Source organism: Sphaerodactylus townsendi, linkage group LG06, assembly GCF_021028975.2.
Source record: "Sphaerodactylus townsendi isolate TG3544 linkage group LG06, MPM_Stown_v2.3, whole genome shotgun sequence".
NCBI lineage: Eukaryota > Metazoa > Chordata > Lepidosauria > Squamata > Sphaerodactylidae > Sphaerodactylus > Sphaerodactylus townsendi.
In genome coordinates, this window is record NC_059430.1 from 59,413,199 (window position 1) to 59,429,972 (window position 16,774).

General features: G+C 38.7%; 1 protein-coding gene across 1 annotated transcript; it reads right to left on the reverse strand.

Moving 5' to 3' along the window:
* Nucleotides 1–2,933: 2,933 nt before the first annotated feature.
* On the reverse strand, nt 2,934–16,498 carry CCT2 (chaperonin containing TCP1 subunit 2). Its single transcript, XM_048499114.1, has 16 exons — nt 16,369–16,498; nt 15,194–15,268; nt 15,005–15,070; nt 14,801–14,912; nt 14,288–14,364; nt 13,085–13,197; nt 11,947–12,149; nt 9,983–10,083; nt 7,670–7,797; nt 7,471–7,574; nt 6,315–6,434; nt 5,780–5,908; nt 5,586–5,689; nt 4,243–4,342; nt 3,771–3,912; nt 2,934–3,168 (listed from the first exon to the last, which is right to left on the reverse strand). The coding sequence occupies exons 1-16, from the start codon at nt 16,369–16,371 to the stop codon at nt 3,138–3,140; spliced, it is 1,608 nt and encodes a 535-aa protein (XP_048355071.1). The 5' UTR covers nt 16,372–16,498; the 3' UTR covers nt 2,934–3,137.
* Nucleotides 16,499–16,774: the final 276 nt, after the last annotated feature.

Sequence of the window (16,774 nt, forward strand, 5' to 3'; positions counted from 1 at the left end):
CAAAAGTATGAAGGGAACAGGAACATCCAACAGGTCGCTTACAAAAGCCTATGAGATGGTGGTGAAACCTGCGAAAAAGGATTATTCTGCAGCTAGCATCGCATTCGCAAGCTCTCGTCGGGCAGAATTATTTAAGGTAATTTGGCAACTGACAGATTATCAGAGAGGTCTCAAAATGGTAGTAATTTGGCCCTTATCTGTGAGGCATACGTGAGCTTTTTTTGCAGATAAGATCCTATCACTCTGCCCGGACCTTCCTGCCAAATTTGATGTAGTAAATGGACAAGAGGCCCCTTGGCTGACTTCAGTCCATACATTAGACAGTTTCGATCATCTCTCCCAGGATGAAATGGACGGGATCTTGAGAGCTGAGACTTGCCACTTGCCTCTTGGACTCAGGCACATTTTGGCTTGTGAAAGAGATGAGGTGTGGATTCCCCTGCGGAGGATTATTAACATGTCCCAAAGTATTGTAACTTTCCCTGAGGGGCTGAAACAGGAAGTGGTGAGGCCGCTCTTAAAAAACCATCCTTGGATCTTTCAGATCTGGCCAGCTACCACCCAGCATTCCATCTGTCTTTTCTGGGAAAGGTGGTTGAGAGAGTGGTTGGTATATAGCTTCAGACCTACCTGGAGTCTTCTATCGTGGATCCTTTCCAATCCAGCTTCTGCTCTGGCCATGGGATGGAGACGGCTCTGGCCATTCTGACAGATGATCTCTGGAGGCACTTAGACCAAAGCTAGTCGGTGTTGCTGTTGCTTTTAGATCTGACAGCCTTGTTCAACCTGGTCAACCATGTCATCTTTACCAACCACCTTGCTAATGTGGGGATTTGTGAGCTAGCCTTGCAATGGCTATGCTCCTTTCTTTGAGGTCGGGGACAGAGGATTGCGATCGGTGAGAGAAACTCCACCCACCAACCAATGGTGTGTAAGGTCCCTCAATGGGCAGTTTTCTCTCCAATGTTATTTAACATCTATATGCAACCTCTTGTTGAGTTCATGTGGAGGGTATCTGCTAATGGACACCTAGCTGGACTCGGCCCTAGATACTCTGGCCAGTTGTTTGGGGGCTGTGGTGGAATGGTTGAAACAGCAAATGAAACTGAATCCGATGAAGATGGAGGCCTTGAGCCTAGGGCGGCAGGGGGTGGGGCTCACTGCTAGCTCTGGATGGTATACAACTTATGCAAACCATGAAGAGCCTAGGTATGTATTTGGATGCCTCCTTATCAGTGGAGGCTCAGGTAACCCACATTGCCCACACAGCTTTTTATCATCTATGCTGTAAGAAACAGTTCACACCTAACCTGTTCCAGGTCAACCTAGCTAGTGATCCATGCAATGGTAAACTCTTGGTTAGATTGCTGCATGTCGCTCTATGCAGCTGGTCCAAAACACAGCAGTGCAGGTCCTCACAGGGACCTCTTGGTGTGAACATATCCAACCAGTGTTGTGCCATCTCCACTGGCTGCAGGTGAAGTACCAGGTCAGGTTCAAGGTTTTAGTGTTAACCTTTAAAGCCCTAAATGGGCTGGGGGGGTCTGTGTCTCTGAGGAACTGCCTCATCTGTTATGTCCCTCAAAGGTCACTGCATTCAGCAAATGAAAATCTGTTGGTGATCCCTAGCCCAAGGGAAGTTTGGCTAGCCTCGACCAGGGCAGGGTTTTTTTAACCCTGGCATCTACTTAATGGGACACTCTTTCTGGAGACTAGAGTCCTATGGAATCTAATGCAATTCTGCAGATCCTGTAAGACAGAGCTATTCCACCAGGTATACAATTGAGGCAGCTATAGTGATATATCAACATGCTTCCCTCCCCCTTTTCCTTTATTCTCCTTTCCATCTTTTTTCTCCCCTTTCCTCCCCCCCTTCCCTATTTTCCATTTTTCCTTTTCTTTCCCCCCTCCAATGTTCCCTCTTTTTCCTTTCCCCCTGTCCCTGGGGGTCCCATTAAATAGTAAAATTACAACAGAAAGTGGAACCTATATATAGATCTACTGATGGCCTGCGGTTGTTTTATGTTGTTAATATCTTAATTTTAATAGTGTAAGTTTTAAAGTATTTATAATGTTTCATACTTTGTTTTATCGGATATTGGAAACCACCCTAAGCCTACTCGGGAAGGGCGGTGAAAAAAAATCCAAGAAATAAAATACATTGCCAGCGAACCAGTGCCCAATTAGCTTACTTTCAGCTGTCGACAAACTTTATACCAGGCACTTGGTCACTGCCTGGATGTCTGATCAAAATCTTTTGGACCTAGAACAAATTAGCTTCCATCCTGGAAAATCCACTCTGGATCATTGTTACCCACTCACTTGGTAGAGAGATACAGCAGTGTATCCACTGAAGCTTGATCTCTAATACTTCTCCAAGTGAAACGTTAAAAGCCTGTGCTAAAATTCAGGTGTGCTTTAGAGTTTGAGAAGCTTGAACTCATATTTTCTTTTCTTTTTTTGAAATTCCCTGTGATCTGCTCCTCCCCTACTGTATATAAGAAATTCACAAGCTACTCTCAACATTCACTGAAAAACACATAGATAGTATCTGAATTGATTTTAGCCTACAAGTGCTTATACCACTACACATTAATAAATTTTGCTGCAACACTTGCAGGGCTGCCTCTCCAGAAATTTGTAAGAAAATACACCATTATTAATTTTTCTTGAAAAATGTGTGCATCTCAGCCAGATTTAACAGAAAGTGATCAGAAGTCCAATTACTTTCTGGATGGTATAATCAGATATTAAAAATTAATGACTTGTATTACCTTAATTGCAGTGATACATTTCAGGCATTAGAAGTAAACCGTGCTTGTGTGACCAGTTTTCTGTGCATCTTCGTCTGATTCAGTACTCCATAATAGCTAAATTCTAATAATTTCTACAAAAAGCTTAGAAGTACCATATTAAGGAAAGAGGTCAATTAATATATTTGAAATTTTTATTACATACTAATAAAAAATGGAGGAGAGATATTGATGTTGTACAACTTGAAATGAATTGGTCTTCAAAATAATATAAGTTAAATCAACCAATGAATAATTATATGCCAGTGCTAGAAATGGTGACTCTTTACTCCACAAGTACTTTCCAACGCTGTGGTCCATACGGTCTTATTGACTGCAGAATATTTAACATGGGTAACGGTCTGGTACTCGTTTCCTGAAAAAAAAAGTCAGAATTTAGTACATGGAAGCTGAAAGAGAAAACTGTATTCCACATAGCTGCTAAAAATTCTCAAGTTTGAGAGCCTACAGCTTAGATTCTGAGCAAATAATCTTAGCTGGCAACACAGTGCACAACCAAAAAATCCTTTCACAAATGTCTATATCAGTGGTTCTCAACCTGTGGTTTGGGACCCCTTTGGGGGTTGAATGACCCTTTCACAGGGGTCGCCTAAGACTCTCTGCATCAGTGTTCTCCATCTGTAAAATGGATAAATGTTAGGGTTGGGGGTCACCGCAACATGAGGAACTGTATTAAAGGTTCATGGCATTAGGAAGGTTGAGAACCACTGGTCTATATAGTTATAAGACATCTGGTAAGACATACTTTAAAGTAGGGGTGGCCAACCTATGGTGCTCCAGATGTTCATGGACTACAATTCCCATCAGCCCCTGGCAGCACGGCCAATTTGCCATGCTGGCAGGGGCTGATGGGAATTGTAGTCCATGAACATCTGGAGCACCATAGGTTGACCACCCCTGCTCTAAAGCAGTTATTTTTTCTGCTAAAGTTTAAAGGTGTTCTCTCATAAGCTGTACCTTGGAGCTGCTTTGATGATGTCATCCACACGGAGAATCACTTCTGCTGCTTCTGCAGCACTCAGCAACACTTGCCGTTTCACTTGGAAACTTTCAATTACTCCCAGATGTCCCATGTCTGCAATGGTACCCTCCTTCATGTCTTCAAGAGATTAGAATAATAATAGTAGTAGTAATTAGCTCCCCAATATTCCAGGAATAACTTTACAAGAATCAAATTAAGCATCTGATATACATTTTCCCACTTCACAGATTCTTTATCTCTTTTTAAATATCGGTATACGTTGTTTGGGGATTTAGTATTTAATGGAATCCAAATTCATTAGTAAGTCTTAGTTCTGTATAATTTTTACTGTTGTTATTGGACGGAACATCCTACATCACAAGACATTTTTCAGAAATCATGCCGAGCAAGCCACAGAAACACAAAGGCAGAAATTTCACAGTAGGTTTGATCTGTAAAGATCCTCACCAAGTCCATAGTTCTTTTTTCCTTCAATATGAGCAGCTCTCAACTGGGCAACTAGATCTGCACTGTCGTAGCCAGCGTTATCAGCAATGATGGTTGGGAGCTGACAAAATAAGAAGGCTATTAAGGCATTTCTGAAGGGCAGGTCATTTAAAATCTTGAAAATGAAAAATAGTCAAATGTCTTCACTAGCTCTGAATTATACATGGCTTCCTATTTATAATACACATTTTCAGACCCACTTGGTTTTCTGTGAGACAGGGCGGAAGAGAGAAGAATGTTATTGTAATTAATTTTTTAGAAAATAATATAATTTAAGATGCAAGGTCTTTTTAAACCAAAGAAACACAATGTAGTCGGCTAAATAAAAAAATAAAATAAAAACATACTCTTAATTATGTAGCTCAGGCATCATGGGAAAACTCATTTGTTTGTGATTGGTTTCCTGCCATGGTCTCTGGCTTGCTTCCTCCTCTCATTCATGCAGAAAGTATGACTATAGGCTGCATAATTAAGTGTTCGATCAAACTAGGATTCTTAAATTTTAGTTAAATCCTTCTGAAACAGGGAAGGAGGGAAGGAGAGAACATGCTAACAAGCAGAGCAAAATGTCAGGTTTGTCCCTGTTATGAACAGGAGTTTGTTCGCAATGTATGAATGCCACCACAGAATGTTTTCAATTTTGGAGAAATAACATTATTAGTAAGAAGCCAGCAGCTAGCAAAACTCTGCTTGTTTCTGCCTCTTCCCTACTGTAGCCTGTCCACCTCAAAGTCATTTCTGTAATGGCCAAGGGAACGTGGCGGTGGGGAAGAATTAGAGATCAGGATACCACCTCCTTACTGTTTTCTCACATTAGGTATCCCTGTAGCGCCACTGCTGTATTTTCATACATACTGAGAGTACATTTTCATTTGCTGTTACTGCCTCCTCACGCCCAGTCAGTAATTAGTACTCTGGATCTTGACAAAATACCACATTTTACAGCAGGAAGGGAAAGTTAGGGAAGCAGGCTACTGACCTGGAAATTCCAGGTTGGGAGTTACTCTCACTCCCCTTCTGCAAGTATAAAGCATGGGCCAAGAACACTTGGCCCATGGGGTTGGCTTAATGAGTTTATCTGGTGAATATCAACTCAGCATCTCTTATCCACTTTTTGATTTTTTTTATAATGTGATATAAATTTATTTAAAAGTGCGATTTTTTGGTTATATGAACTACAAACTTGGAAGTGAGAAAAAAAAAATCAAAAATCCAATAACAGCAGAAAACTACAATTTATGCAAATCACCTGGCCTGGTTTAGTGCCACAGACTTGTTCAATAATTAACTGAATGCTAACTGACCATTCTCAGGGCCTTGGCAAAAGACTCCATCGCAACAGACTCTTTGCCTGGTGTTCTGCTTGCAAGCTCTGTAACAGCATTAGCCATTAGCATCTCAGAGCAGCCTGTAAAGAGAAAGCAGAAATGTTAACAAGTAAGCAATAATTACAGATATTTAATTTTCTTCAAAAATTAAAAAAAGGCTGAACATTTACCTCCACCATACACAGTTCTAGTATCTTTTACAGTCTGTGCAAGAACACAAAGCGCATCATGTAAAGATCTTTCCGCCTCATCAATGATCTGCTGTGTTGCACCACGAAGAACTATGGTACAAGCTTCACCTAAAGAGCCAAGATTATAAAACAGGAGCAAATGATCAAACACTAGTTAGATCAAACACTCAGAAATGTTAGTGCCCCAGTATCTACAACTATCCAATTCAAATATTATTTTTGCAGCATAGTTGGTGTCCCACAGTGACTGGCTCTCCCATTTCATCTGAAAGTATGGGAAACACTGCCTTATCATGCAACACAGCCCCAAGTCCAGACACACTCCTATTCTTAAATTAGCTAATTCTGTCATGGAGGATGTATCCACACAACCTGGCCAACCTGCAATGGCAGAGGTGGAACTTCAAGAAGTCACAGTGAGTTTGCAATGAACGCCTTCAAATGAAAGGAGATCTTCTCGGCCTTCCCTTTCCCCCAGCAACTCAAATGAAGCCACCCTAGTGGCACAACCTACCCATAGCAACTCCAGAGAAATGAATAAGTTTATCTTCACCAATCATGACTTCTTCAATAAGATTGCAGGTCCCTAGCTTTACTAGCTCTGGATGATCAAAAGTTGAAGCAATGTCACCACCTGTGAATGTAAGTTCATATAGCTTTTGACTAGTTATGAAACAATGTTTATAGAACAAAAACTTCCCATATTGCAGTGTACACTGCTACAAACCAACACCATGAACCAATGTTAAGTATTAGTTAGAATTAGAAATTGATATAAGAATGACAATGCCTCTGTCCAATCTGATAAAGCCTGAAATGATCTTCAGCTTAATAAGGTGCTTAAAGTTATCGTTATAAGAATTTCCAGTTTCTTTTCTATAAACCAAGAGAAGAACAGCAAGGAAAAAAATGTGCACTGCAGGACAAAAAGTAAGGCTTTGATCCATGGAGAGAGCTTCCATTAATTCTCTCTGTGGAATTGCACTCTATTAAAATATAGGAAGGGTAAGGAAAACCACATTGTATGAGCGAAATTTGCAGTTATCTGTATTAAAATCTATGAACCCAATCCGTGGGGGTTTTTTTTCATGCCAATGGGGTGCCCACCCCAACAGTGTAAGGGGTACCCCCACCAGCAATGAGGACACCCATGCCTCTAGGGGTACTGCACCTGCACCTGTAAGTGTAGGCAGCTGCAGCACCTATCTGGTGTGAAACTGCATGCCAATGAGCAAGGGGGTATTCCAGGGGTGGAGCCAACTGCAGATGGCTTTCACTGAGTTTTTAGACCCTGACGATTGCTGGCCCCAAGTTCCTTTCCCCTATGGAGTTTCCTGGGGACAGGAGGATTTCATGGTTTTTCTCCTACCTGTGCTACCGGGGAATCCAGCCAACATGTTTCCCCGTCCCCACCTGGATTGGGCTGCCTGTTTTTTAAGTCTTAGGAAACAGCCCAACACATTCAGTTCACAGACAAGCTGAAGGAACACTATTGCTGAAGTCACTAAAATTCTAGAAACACAAAGTCATTGAGAACTATATTTGCAGACATTTCATCTACTATCCTTGCAGTAATTTCTCAATAATTTTAAATTACTTCAAATATAAAGCTAAAATTCAACAATATGTCGATCAGCATGAATTCTTGAATAAATAATTTTTCACTGTACCTGTAACAAGAGCCAAGCGTTCAACTCCAGCAAAGTCTGCATGTTCAATAGCCATAACACCCGCAGCAGCAAACAACTGTTCTGGGTAGTTATAAATCAACTGCCTGCAATTAAAATGCATGCATAATAATGTGGCAGCAAGCAAACTTATTTCTAAGTTTTCTCTTTACGGAAAAATTTCACAAAGGCCCACACATACCTGTTGATAAAACAATTTATTCCATGCTTCAGAATACGTTCGACCTTCTCCTTCATTTTCTCTTTTTCAGCTTGTTCTATTTCTGCCACCTTTGCTGTAGAATCCACTCGTACACGGGAGCCAAATATCTAAATTCAAGAACAGGTAATAATATCCATTAAATTTTTTGACACACATTCACGCTACAGAAATAAAATACATGAACGCATGCATTTGCCTTCCACCGTATCAAACTCTTGGTCCTTCAAATCAGTACAACCTACTCAGGCTGGAAGTAGCTCTCCACTGTGTTCTGCTCTTGTTCTGTCTCATCACCTACTGTCCAGTCTTTTAACTGGAAATGCCTAAGGAGACTGAACCAAGGACCCTCAGTACAGCAAGCAGATGCTCTACTATTGTACTACAGCCCCTCTTAGAGTTTTTAATATGCTGTTTTGCGCTAGTATGTCAATTGTTTGTTTTATTTGCCTGTAAACTTCTGTGAGCTGCTTTAGCAGAAAAAATGGATTAGAAATTAATAATGAATTAAAATACCTGATTTCTGGTGTATTTATTTGCCATACTTTGGTAGATCAAGATGTATAACACAGGGGTCAAAACTATGGTATTGGGATTTTATGCACCAAATGAAGATAAAACAGATATTTATAAACCCTTTTTAGAGCAATTAAGAGAATTCACATATGAAAATTGGTGAGGAACTAGAATGGGGTGATATTACAACAAATGGACAGAACTTTAGGGAAAAATATTAAAAATACACAAAACAAACAACCAAAAATATTTTTGATAGTGTAGATGTTTTGGGCTGGGCGAATATGTGGGAATGCAAGAGAATGGGAATGCAAGAGAATATACTTATTATTCAGAAAGACAAAATTCCTTTTCAAAAATTGATACCATTTGGATTTCAAAAGACTTGGCTTCTAAGGTCACTAAGAGTTTTTCAGATCCCAACCCAGTAAGTTTGGAATGCAAAAAGGAACCAAGTATGTTTAGATGGAGACTGAATGAAACTGTGTTACAAAAACATGTGGTAATTCAAGATTGTAAGAAGAAACTCAAGTTAAGCTAGGGTATCGAGCATTTGATACAACGTAATTTTACACACACACAAAAAGACAAGAAAAAATGCAAAAAGTATTAGAGATTGAGAAAAAAACTGAAAAGGAAACCACAAGATAAAATTATTTTACAACAGATTTAAATGCCTTTTGAAAAGAAATGTATGGTATATGATGATATTCTCAACTTTTCGCAAGAGGAACGTAAAATGAAATCAAGAGAACAATTACTGTCTGAAGGCATTTCTTGTAACTGGTTCTCTTCTTTACAATTATGAGAAATTTAAGTAAGCTAAAAGATTGTATGGTTTTGAAAATACCAAGACTGAATTTGAAATGGAATTATGCACAAATGATGAACACGTTATTTCTAAAATCTACAAACTTTTGTTGAGATATGAAATGGAAAATGAACAATTGAAAAAGTGAATGATAAAATGGGCCATTAATTTTGGATATGGGAGAATATGTGTCAAGGAGATTTAAATTAACATTGCGTTCTAACCTAAAAGAGAACTTTTATAAAATGATGTATTTTCGGTATATGATATCAAGTAAATTAGCGAATATGTAAAAAAAACACCTCTCACATGTATTGAAAATGTAAACACCATGTTATTTTACTTGTAAAAAAATTAAGGAGTATTGGAAGTTAATGCATTCAATGGTTGAAAAGACTTCAATTGAAACCAGAAGCTTTCTTGTTGGGACTTATAGACAGATTTGTGGAGAAAAATTGAACTTTTGTTTTTATATATTACATTAGCTGCAAGAATACTTTATATGCAAAAATGGAAAACTACAGATTTACCTGCAATAAAGAAATGGTGGGTGAAGGTTTTGGAGCTGGCAGAGATAGCCAAACTTACTTCATTACTTAAAGAAAGGTCAAATTTTTGGACATCTAGAAGTGATTAATGGATTACTTGGGAAAACAGAAAAAAGTAAAATGATGACTAGTGGTTTTGAAGATTAGCGGATTATCACTGTAAGACTTAACAGAGAAAAATGTGTTAATTATCAATAGTGGTTATTAAGTTGAAATTTTAAGTACGTGGTTAAAGAGCAAGGGTAAGTAATGTTTATTGTTCACACTCAATGTAGATGAAATTGGAGTCCTTATATTAAGTGCACATTTTTATAGTTTGTGATCTTTTTTCTTTGCTTTTTGTAAGCGGTTAAGTATTAATAAAATTTGAATATAAAAAACTGATTACACTGAAATGTTTGCAAAAAAAAAATCACTTACTTTAATTTTATCAGTATCCATGCCAGTATTTGCAATAAGTATCTTTGCATTTTCAATTCTTTTTGGCTGGTTTACTCCAATTTTTTTATCCAACAGAAAACCTGAAATGGCAGACAAGATGCAGACAGACTTACTTTTTCAATATTAAGTTCATTAGAAGGTGGAAAATCAGGGTTAAAACTTTCCATTTTGCAATTACTTAAATGACATGCATTTAGAAGAGAAATTAGAACAAGAAATATTTCTTAAATCATTGCCTGAAATAACATCAAATAGGTTTTAGACTGAAGAAAATTAAAACATGTATTCTCCCATTGACAGAATACCAAAGTCCAAAGAGAGTAGGAAAGGATATGGACTGGAAATGGGCAAGGGAGGTATAAGAAGAGCACAGAAATATAGGTAAGAATCCATCATTGAAAAATAAGTTAAAACAGATACATTTTCAAAAGCATACAGAAACTGACAGAAGCCACCTTCTATCAAAATTAAAAAATGAAAGATGGAGAATTCTGGGGAGTACAAAGGCAATAATTCACCAAGGAGCAGAAAAATAAGTTAGTGTGCACCATACAACAAATAGACCAAGGACAAACATATTACTAATTACTCAATGTACTAAGTTTTCAGTTGTAACTAGTGCATCTTCACTTACATAAAAATGAAGCTGAATCTTGCCTATAATCTATATTCCACTCAGAAATACCATCCATGCAGTAGGTCAATAGGACAGAAAATGTATTCCTTGCCATCCATACAAATACGTAACATAGTACATTATGTGCTTGCTGCGTGATTGGGGCAAATGTCTGTCACAGCAAGATTTCTTGTACAGACCTCTGCAGAAAAACACAGGGGAAAGGAGGGAGTGCCTCCTTACGTGTATAGAGAAAACTATGAGGAGGGCCCTCTGCAAGCCTACTGCACAGAGAAGAGTCCTGAGGTAAACGTTCCATGTTTAATGGGCCACGCTATATCATGTCATACAAGTGCTACCAGAAGAGAAACATATGAAATAGATCAAAGTTGAAAGTGCATGTCTTGCTTGTAAGCAAAAGTAAAAAATGAAAGAATCAAAATTGGAAAAAATTATACCCAGTTTTCAGTTCTGTGGGCTTTGTATGTGCTGTCTCTTTAAAAAAAAGGAAACCCTGTAGATTTGGCACTAACTCTCAAATGTTCAGCCAGTGAGAAGGAAACTGTCAACTTTTCCAGTGTGCCATTTGTTTCTCAGTACCAACTATGAGGGGCACATCATTAATCAAAATGGTGACCTCAGAGCTAAAGACACTATGCATTGTACATTTCCTGCTGTGTCTGAAATGCTACAAATCTAGTATTTGAAAAAATGGCAAGAAAAGGAATAATGCGTCCAATAAAATGACTTCAGTCCATCAGTGTTACACTTAAAAGAAATACATATATGTCTGTTCATGAAACTAGGACTCTCTAGGAATTGTTGAGACATCCTATTGACTAGAAACCTTTCCCACAGATCACTCCAATTTGACTGGGAAATGCCTACCCACGTTTTAGAAACAAAGCAACATAAACAAAACACTAGATACTATTCAGACTTAAGATCTTTAAACAATTATCTGAAAATAGTTCAGATGCTTAATTCTCGGAAGACCATATAGTTACCCTTCAACTGCATAAATGTGAAAATGGATTTGCTAGGCAGAGTAATGTAAACAATTATGTCTACAGTCTTTTAAATGAAAACAATCTAGGAAGTGTTGTAAAGACACTTATAGACATATTTCACAGCCAGGGGAATTATTTCAGCTCATGGAACAGTGAAGGAGCACACTCCTCTCACTTCCAATTAAAGGATTTATTTTCTGATTCTGTGTGAAACAGCTTTATGAATTCACATTATTTTACTACAATAAGAAGTGTGATGGTGTTTGCACAGATGCCTCTTGCTCCACTGAAATGTTTGTGAATAAATGAAATGATACCTTCATCCAAATAAGAGTCTATCAAACTTCCTCCTAGCTTCTTGATGACATGAATAGCTTCCAGGTTCCCAGAGCCTTTCAGTCTAAGGACAGCATCCACTGCAAGTTTAGCAAAGTGTTCTTTATGATGAGTAAGTAGTTTTGAAGACAGTGTTGTTTCTGCGATGTTCATTAGATCCTGACGGAACCTCGCTTCATCAGCACTGAAAAGGAGGAAAAAAAGAACTTAGATTGCATTTTATTTAAAAAGTGGCCACTCATCAAGTTATACATGTAAACAGTTAGGTTTCTGAGTCTCCAAGAGAAGCTTCCTGTGCCACGAAGCCAGCCATTCCCAAAGTTTGGAGAAACTTCAGCACTTTCAACACATTGCAAAGAGTTGAGGTTGGAAACATACAATAAGAATTTGTATGGACTCCCTCTTATACTGAACTTATATATGCTTAAAAGGCTAATTTCTGCCACCAAACTCTTCAGAAATAATTTACAGCATTTCACTGCATACATTCCACAGAAAATAATTTAAAGTTATGCCTTACATACAGGTAGGAAATAGCAATACTCTTTTCTGAGAAACCATGTTTTTCCTTGCAAACATGAAAGACTTCAGTAGCATAGCAGTTACCAGAAATCAATAAGCAGTGCAAGAGGCCATTAATATATTTAACTCCTATGCTGCAAACGAAATGACATAATGTATTACAGAGAACTGTTCTCAAATATTGAGTTTTCCAGAACCCCAAAATGTCCATGTGTTACTGGCAACAGGTTTTGTCTCCTCAACAAAATCCTTCTTCCTATCCTTCTACCATACTTACCAAGGATTCAAATTCTGACATAAGCCTAACTTATTGAAATTTAACATAATCTTACCCTACATACCGGCTAATTTCCTATAGAAAGTTCTCAGGAATCTACTGCAGATTTTGTAATGTTTTATCTGCCGAACTTTTAACGTCCATAAAGCCATTATTTCAAATTTATGTTATCTTGAGTAATGTGAAATTCCATCTTTCAGGAATGCAAGTAGCATTCAGTTCTTAATGATGCTTGATTCCCAGGTATAGATGTAAAACATCCACATATAAGCATGGCAGATCAAGACAAAAAAAGTCACAAGGCTGAAACACTAACTAACCCATGATCCACTGAAGATTTCACCAAGGCTTCTCTTGCTGCTTTTGTGGCTTCTCTCCAACCAGCAATGATGGTTTGAGGGTGAATCTTTCTTGCAATCAGTAATTCTGCCTCCTATTAACAAACATATCCAGTTTACATTAATACCAACAGCTTGTTCCTCAACAAATGCATATCATTTCACAGCAGATGTGGTTTTGTGAGACTTTCTGCTCAAATGCTAGAATGACAAAGAGAAATCCATATTTACAAATCTGATATACAGAACTTGTGAAGAGTTTAAGGGCATGACTGAATTCTGCCTTGCTGTTTAAGAAACAGGATCACAGTGTGGCAAAAAGTCACTTATCTTAATTACATCTCCAAAAACCTATCTTTCTTTCTAGACTCTGCTAATATACCACATTCATCCAATGTTTCTGTAACTTTGCTATAAATGCACTTTATGCGAGGCTGCTTTACTTAGTGCAAAATGCAGCAAAGTTGACTCTTGACTAGACAACCTATTATGAACGTATGATGTTACATCCATAACCCTGCACACTTCACTGATTGCCTATTTGCGTCCAGTTTTGCTCAATGATATTTCTTTTAAAGCCCTCCATGACATGGGATTCACACCTGAAGGATTGTCTTTCCCTCAGCTCCGCTCCTCAAACATAAACATCAAAGGGCTCTGCCCTTGAGTAGCAAAAACACTCCAAAATTAAGAAAATAGAACACAGCCATACAGCCACAGATGCAGGCGAAAATAGAATACAGCCATACAGCCCGGAAACAACACAACACCCAAAATGTATGTAAATGTTTCATCAGTTAATAAATAAATGTTACATATTTAGGAGTGCCCTTGAAAATGGCCCGGAAGCTTGGAATAATCTAAATTATTTCTTTCAGATATATATTGCATACATATTTATATTTTGCGATATAACATATTTTCATTTAGCATTGCTTTTTAGCAGAAAATTTTCTGCTTAAGCTGTCTAATATCCATTTGATCTGAAGAGAAATTGTAAGTATTTATTTTAAACTCAGGAACAAAAACTTGCAGAATAAAATAAACTAACTTACAGCACATCAGGCCATTCTCTGTATTACACCAACATAGTATATCACTATATTAGGATAAATTTAATGATAACTGAATATTAAGTGCTTAATATAAAGATGCAATTAAAAATAACATTAAATATTTTAATACCCTCAATAGTTCAGCAGCTAGAACAGTGACCGAAGTAGTCCCATCACCAACTTCATCATCTTGAACCTTGGACATATCTATAAGGAGAATGTTATCTTATAAGCAGTGTTACTGAAATACTACTAGAAATTCCCAACAAAAGCTAATTTAGAAATTGAATTCATTTGCTTTTTACAGACTGTTACAGTGCCAAACTACAGGCAGGAGGTGTGCTATTGGTTTTGCATGTGTCCTTCCCTCAATCCAACCCTCTCCTTCCATGGGCAACAGGCAAGTAATTTTGTTTTAAAAAGTTCAAATTGACTTCATAATCTTAAGCTTTTTCTTGGCATAGAGTATCATTTACTTTTGGTGCAGAGATAAAGTACGATTTAGTGGGTAAAATACCACAGCTGGACTGAGGGGACTACAGATAATCAGTATTTGTTTCATTAAAGACAAACTACAAATAATAAATAAATAACCAATCTCACTGCAACAAAATATGCTTATAACATACTTTGCCAAACATACCAACCAAAACCTTGGCAGCAGGGTTGTCAACTCCTATGGCTTTTAAGATGGTTGCCCCATCATTAGTTACTGTCACTGTGCCATCTCTTCCAGTACTGAGAAGAATCTTGTCCTATGCAATCCAAGTTTGGGGGATTATTAAAGATTTAATTGACAGTGATAACAATGACAAGAACAATATTTCAGAATTTAGAAATATCTTACCATTCCTTTAGGCCCCAAAGTGCTCTTAACTAGGTCTCCAATGGCAATAGCTCCAACGAAAGATGACTAGAACAAATAGTTACAAAAAGTATAATAATTAGAATGGTTTCAAGTTTGACCTATTAACAATGAAATACAGTTAGGTCTTACTGACACCGATGCTGGAATTATACTTTTTACTGAACTCACCAGTCGGGCTGTCTCGGCTTTCTCTTCATCAGCACCAGCTTTGAAAATGTTCACGGGTGCTAGGGACATGGTTGCCTGAAATAATGGTAATATAGCTATATTTACCACAGCATGAAAAACCATACATTTCATAGTATCATCATTACATGAATTCCACAGTATCTATTTCTTCAGTTTATATAGACGTATTTTTAAAAGTACAACTAAGTTTACCAGAAGCAAATATCTGAGTTACATGACCTTACCCACACCTTGTTGCCATGGTGCAAAAACATTGTTCTGAGGCACAGATTCTCATGATTTTTGTGTTGGAACACCAAACATACCATGTTATTGTTGTTACAGAATCAAACAATATTAGATTTGGCATTTTAATTTTTTCCATAATTTTCAAGCGCTTTTTTTCTAAGGCTTCTACATTTCCACAAATTTATATCTACTGACTGTATCGTCAGTTTTATTGGTGGTGGAACTAAACGTAGAACCTGTTTCTGAGATGCACGTCACCAAGGAAGCCCTTGAAAAGTATATAGGTGAGGGGGGGTGGCGGCCAAAAGAGACCCAAGACATCAACGCAATTCCCATACATTAATCCTCTCCATCTTTACAACAACACTGCAAAGTAGGCCAATAGTTAAAGCCAACCAGTTACAGACGGCTGAACTGAGGCTAGCCGAAGGTCACCTAGAGTTCACCGCAGAGGCGACATTTGAATGCCGCGGCATCCATGTACATTTAAGGGACTGCAAGAATAGGTGTGAAGTCGCAAAAGGCCGAAGGTAGCCCAGCGCCTCCAGCAGGCAGGAGCAGCCGCACGTGGAGGCGCAACCGGACATCGGCCTAGAAGAGGAGGGCGGCAAAGAACAGCAGCGGTGGGCACGGCAGGCACCGTCTAAGAAAGTTCAAGATCGAGGCATTTTCTTCACAAAGAACCAATAAAGGCTCGCGGGCTACAACACCGACCGCATCTGAGGGGCGTGTCGGCGCCGCCATTACACCGCGATCATCCCCCTCCCCCCCATCAGCCTCCTCCTCCATCGCCCTATTCGAATCATTCTGGAAGCTTCGACCGCCACCCAACACACACACACACACACTATATGCGCATCCCGAAAACAAGTAACGACTCCAGAAGCCAGCTGAAGGCCCCAACGTGGCTCCGCAATCCGACTCACCATGGTGGCCGCGGTCTCTGAGCCTTTCCTACCGCCTCGTGCCCAGCCTTACTTCAACGCGCTGCGCTCCACGGCCTCCCCCAACGAACAGCGGAAATGACGCTTCCTGATTGTACCTCATCTCCGCTAGCTGCAGACGAATGAAATATTGCCTGCTGGGAGATGTAGTTTCCCCTGGTAGTAATAATGTCAGTCCTCGATACAGTTTAAAGGAAAAAATGTGGTAAGTTGAAGACTAACATCATTCCCATCCAGTGTAAGATTTCGTGGACTAGAGCTGACTTTCTCAGGTATACTGTCTGGGTCTGCTACGCCAGGTGTTAAATAGCTGCTCTTTAATGCTCAATTCAGAGCTCCCAGTTAAGGTTCAAACCCCCCCATTACATGTCCTAAGCTCCACCACCCC

Coding starts and splice junctions, on each gene's coding strand:
- CCT2 (XM_048499114.1), bottom strand. Junction 14,365..14,800: donor TGCTGCCAAGGTTTTGGTTG/GTATGTTTGGCA, acceptor TTCTCCTTATAG/ATATGTCCAAGGTTCAAGAT. Junction 5,909..6,314: donor TTTCTCTGGAGTTGCTATGG/GTAGGTTGTGCC, acceptor TTGGCTCTTTAG/GTGAAGCTTGTACCATAGTT.